The 5,280-nt window shown below is 41.6% G+C and overlaps 1 protein-coding gene across 1 annotated transcript in view; it reads right to left on the bottom strand.

The window, feature by feature from the left end:
- Positions 1 to 5,280, bottom strand: part of LOC107739981 (solute carrier family 12 member 1-like) — a 13,702-nt gene that overhangs the window by 1,536 nt on the left and 6,886 nt on the right. Inside the window, exons 14-23 of the mRNA XM_016552254.1 lie at positions 4,298 to 4,453; positions 4,086 to 4,185; positions 3,894 to 4,005; positions 3,615 to 3,750; positions 2,345 to 2,456; positions 2,171 to 2,253; positions 1,756 to 1,884; positions 493 to 621; positions 301 to 412; positions 118 to 204 (exon numbers count right to left, since the gene is read on the bottom strand). Of these exons, the coding sequence (XP_016407740.1) occupies positions 118 to 204; positions 301 to 412; positions 493 to 621; positions 1,756 to 1,884; positions 2,171 to 2,253; positions 2,345 to 2,456; positions 3,615 to 3,750; positions 3,894 to 4,005; positions 4,086 to 4,185; positions 4,298 to 4,453 (1,156 nt within the window). The remainder of the gene's footprint in view (positions 1 to 117; positions 205 to 300; positions 413 to 492; positions 622 to 1,755; positions 1,885 to 2,170; positions 2,254 to 2,344; positions 2,457 to 3,614; positions 3,751 to 3,893; positions 4,006 to 4,085; positions 4,186 to 4,297; positions 4,454 to 5,280) is intronic.

Consider the following 5,280-nt stretch of genomic DNA (forward strand, 5'->3'; position numbering starts at 1 on the left):
CACACACACACACACACACACACACACACAGACACGCAGTGAGAGAGTGCATTCGGAGCACGTGGAGCGTGTCAGTGAATGAAATGAGGATTAATTGCGTGTGTTTTTCATTCACACCTCTCTGCGCTGGGCCTGACGTTGATGTCTGTGATAACTTTGATGTCGGCACATTTGATCCTGAACTTCCTCAGGAGCTCCTGCATTCTGACAGACAGTTACGGAGAAAAACACACGGGTTACAGGTCAGCAGGTGTTTCATTAGAGGCATCAGTGTCTGTCTCTGTGTGTATGCTGACATACTCCTCTTTGTCCTGTTCGATGCGTTCAGGCTGCCCGGCGATAAAGATCCTGAGTCTGCAGTCCCTCCATTTCTTGCGTGTGGTCAGAATATGAGGCAGGAGAAGCGTGAGACCTGCAGAACATCACGAAGAAGCATGAACGTCACACTTCAGACCTGACGGAACAGAAGACGGCAGGAGGACTTGCGCTCACCTCCGTCATCAAACAGCCACCAAACGTCAATCGTCCCTTTGCCCTGTTTGTTCTTGAACTGGCTGCTGGCCTCCACCAGACGCTGGTTCATCTTCGCCAGATCTGATGTCTGAGGAACATCCAGAGAGACTGAGGAAGGAAAGCAAAAAGCCCTCAGCTCTTCTGGACACACAGGTGACATTAAACTCAAAATCCAGACTGTGTTTAGCGTTGATGTGTTTGAAGTGGACTGCAGAACTAGTGTGAGTCTTGTGATCTGAAAGGTTTGAGAAGCATCAAAAATAATTTAAACTCCAAAGTCATGCCAAAAAAAATCTCTGAATTGAATCGCAAAAGATGCAAAATATTAAATCAAGAAGCATCCGCACTGAGGTTTTTTCACAAATAAATGCACTTTTCTGAACCACTTTTTAAATGATTTTATCTGGTCTTTGGGATATTTTGCCTTCATTTTGAGTAATATATTTATTGTTTCATATTTTGAAACCTGTTGTTATTATAGTTGATGTTTCAAATAAAATAAACGTTTACTGAAATAAAATTGATAAAAAAACTTCACTTATTATAGTTAAATAAAACCATTAAAATATTTGTGTTGCTCGAAATGAAATAAACATTTACTGAAATAAGTAATATATATATATTATTTCAGCTAGTTGCCAAGGAAACATTTCTTATTTTCATTTAGTTTAACTTGATGTACTAAAATGACTAAAACGGAAATAAAATTAATAAAACTTTATAGACATATTAAAAAAAAAACATAAAAATGCTAAATAAAATGAAAACAAAATGAAAAATAATTCAAACTATTAATAATATCTCAATGCCACTAAAATAACACTGGCCTGTACTATATTTCTTTAAAATAAATGTTTGTTGTCTAATGCAAATACACTCATATTTCTTTAATTGTGGCTCAAGTGATATGTTTGTAGCCACTAGATGTGCTTTATCAGACCGCAGTGATTACAGACATCAGCACAAAAGACCAACAAATGAGAGTTTAATGAGTCGTTTGGACTACGAGCGCTGCTAAATGACACGTGACCGAGTGATTGAATCTGTTTCAGAAGAGGCAGTGAAGGTGAAGATAACGGTGAACGCAGTCTGCAGCGTTTGAGATGTTAATGGAGTTCAGGCCGCTGTGCTCCGTGAGACCAGACTATTAGATTATAACAGCAGACGGTTTTACAGAGGCAGGTTTAATCAGCCAAAAGTTCTGAGAAGACCGTCAGAGAGAGAGAGAACGAGCGGCCGTACCTTTGCTGGTCAGCTCTTTTTTGGAGGTTTTCTTGGACCTGTTGAAGAACCCTTTGCGTCCCTGTGTCTGAAAGTCATTCTCCTCCATCTCCAGCGCCTGCTGCTCCATGATCATGCGCTCCATTTCCTCTGACAATCACACAGCATTACATAATTCTGACGGCACCCATTCACTGCAGAGCATCCATTGCTGATACACTGATGCAGTGCTACATTTCTCCAAATCTGATGAAGAAACAAACTCATCCTGATCTTGGTTGACATTTTCAGCACATTTTCATTTTTGGGTGAACTGTTCCTTTAACTCATCTGTTTCATGTCTTTAACACATGCAGTAATGTTGTGTAGTGTTTATCTGAGCATTACGCTGAATGACACATCTTGTTATTCTGAGAGTTTGTTGGTGTTGTTGTACCTTCTGCTTTGAGGATGTGAGAGATGTCCATCCCCTGACTGATTCTCAATATCACGGTCCCGTTCTCGAAATCAAATGCATCGCTGCGGGGAGAACAGAACCCGTGTGTGTGAGAGAGAGAGAGAGAGAGAGAGAGACGGGCAGGTGATTCAGACAGACAGTTTGAGGACTCACTGCAGAATTCCCACGTAGCTTTGAACTTCCTGTGGTTTGGCGGTTCTCCAATCACGCTTGAATCCCAACATCACTGTGTTCGGCTTCATCCTGCCAAGTCCTGACGCCTGCACACACACACACACACACACACAGACACACATCTTCATGAAAATCTCATTCTCATTACTATAATACAGTAAAAAACATCCTGTTGGATACAGAGACTGTAGAACATCTATCCATCCATCCATCTCTGTGTTTGTGTTCAGACTGACCTGCATCAGCGCTTCTGCTCCTCTGCAGGTTCTCGCTGGCGACAGGCGTGTAAAAGGCTTTGCGTTTCTGCTTGTTCAGCCACTTCTGGATCTGCTGAACAGCAGCGCTCATGTCCTGCAGATTCTTATCACGCGCACCCTAAAACACACACGCCGTCTGACAAATCTGACCTTCATCTGCTTAATAAAACATGATTTAATCACACGATCAAGATCGACATAGTCCCGCAAGAAGTCCTGGTGTGTGGAGATGTGTTTGTTTGCATGAGAACATCTGCTCACCACAAACACCTCACAGGTCAGACACAGCCCATAATTCTTAGTGAATGAATGTGCCAGGTCCAGCAGCGCCGGTCTGGTTCTGGGCGATCCTGTCATCACGAGACACTTGGGTCTGCATCGGGACAGAAGGAACGAAACTCTGAGAATCTAATCTGCATTAAACACCCGCTTATCTGCTTTGACCTGAGCGCACCTGAAGTGACCCTTATGACTGGTTTTGTGCTCCAGGGTCACATATGGCTCTCTGCTTTATCTTTTTCAGGAGCGACTGTATCTGCACTCTTACCTGGCTTCTTCACGGTAACGTAAATATAGAGGAAGAACTCGATGCCGTAGGTGAGTAATGCAGCCCACCAGTTAATCACAAACATCACGGCACAGCAGAGCACGGCTCCGAACAGAGACAGCCACATGTTATAGTACTTATACGCCGGCCTCCAACCTGCACACACACCAGAGCTTTAACACACAGTTATCTGAGTCTTCAGACTGTACGTAGTGGCATTAAAGGGTGTGTTTGTGAGTCTGTTCCTGACCTCACGAGATGCAGACAGCATTTAAAAACACAACAAATATGCAGTATCTTTAGCCAATTATATAAGGAAATGAACTGCAGCAAGCCAGTGATGGTGAATAAAGACAAATGTTCAGTGTACAACTAACTCATTCAACACCTAAATGTAAAATATATATATATGTGTGTGTGTGTGTGTGTGTGTGTGTGTATGTCATCAGCGCTTCTGCTCCTCTCTGCAGGTTCTCGGTGGTGACAGGCGTGTAAAAGGCTTTTCTCTTCTGCTTGTTCAGCCACTGCTGGATCTGCTGAACAGCAGCGCTCATGTCCTGCAGATTCTTATCACGCGCACCCTAAAACACACACGCCGTCTGACAAATCTGACCTTCATCTGCTTAATAAAACATGATTTAATCACACGATCAAGATCGACATAGTCCCGCAAGAAGTCCTGGTGTGTGGAGATGTGTTTGTTTGCATGAGAACATCTGCTCACCACAAACACCTCACAGGTCAGACACAGCCCATAATTCTTAGTGAATGAATGTGCCAGGTCCAGCAGCGCCGGTCTGGTTCTGGGCGATCCTGTCATCACGAGACACTTGGGTCTGCAGCAGAACATTCAGGAGAAACTCTGAGAATCTAATCTGCATTAAACACCCGCTTATCTGCTTTGACCTGAGCGCACCTGAAGTTCTTGATGTGTTCGTCCACAGTAGATAAAATCAGAGCGTTGTTCACAGCGTTTATGAACGTCACGGCTTGAGTGGACGAACCCCAGTTCACATCTGAGAGAAGCAGGAGACACTTCTGTTATATCATGCTTGTGTTTATGTCTTTATATCATATGGCTCTCTGCTTTATCTGTTGCAGGAGCGACGCATGCATCTGCGCTCTTACCTGGCTTCTTCACGGTAACGTAAATATAGAGGAAGAACTCGATGCCGTAGGTGAGTAATGCAGCCCACCAGTTAATCACAAACATCACGGCACAGCAGAGCACGGCTCCGAACAGAGACAGCCACATGTTATAGTACTTATACGCCGGCCTCCAACCTGCACACACACCAGAGCTTTAACACACAGTTATCTGAGTCTTCAGACTGTACGTAGTGGCATTAAAGGGTGTGTTTGTGAGTCTGTTCCTGACCTCACGAGATGCAGACAGCATTTAAAAACACAACAAATATGCAGTATCTTTAGCCAATTATATAAGGAAATGAACTGCAGCAAGCCAGTGATGGTGAATAAAGACAAATGTTCAGTGTACAACTAACTCATTCAACACCTAAATGTAAAATATATATATATGTGTGTGTGTGTGTGTGTGTGTGTGTGTATGTATGTATGTATGTATGTATATATTGTTTATCATCATGCTATAGTTAGACTGTCATTCACTTATGAAGGATGCTGTGTATAGTATTTTTGTCTTGTTTTCCATTACATATGTCTAGACATTCTTAAATTAAGATAGAAAATTACTGAGGATATTAAGTAATGAAAAAACAAAAAAATTATATATACTGTATATATATATATATATATATATATATATATACGTGTCAATACTTGATGTTGTTTTCCCTTTGAGTTTATTTTTCTTACCCCATTGACAGATATTTTATATGTTTCTGCCATTGAATAAAATGTTTTAAAAAAAGGTAATTGCGACTTTTTATTAAGACTTAATATTTTAAGTCATTTCACAAGTAATATATCTTGATTTTAAAGCGTTTAGATATTTGTACTGGAAAACAAGACAAAAGTGTATTTTTATTTTTTTTGCAGTGTTTGTAGACAGCTAACTGGGTTCTGGAACAGATTGAGTGTGTGTGTGTGTGTGTGTGTGTGTGTGTGTGTTTGTGTGTGAGTGTGTGTGT

This window comes from Sinocyclocheilus rhinocerous, unplaced genomic scaffold (assembly GCF_001515625.1).
Source record: "Sinocyclocheilus rhinocerous isolate Xijiao unplaced genomic scaffold, SAMN03320098_v1.1 scaffold3689, whole genome shotgun sequence".
In the NCBI taxonomy this organism is placed as follows: domain Eukaryota; kingdom Metazoa; phylum Chordata; class Actinopteri; order Cypriniformes; family Cyprinidae; genus Sinocyclocheilus; species Sinocyclocheilus rhinocerous.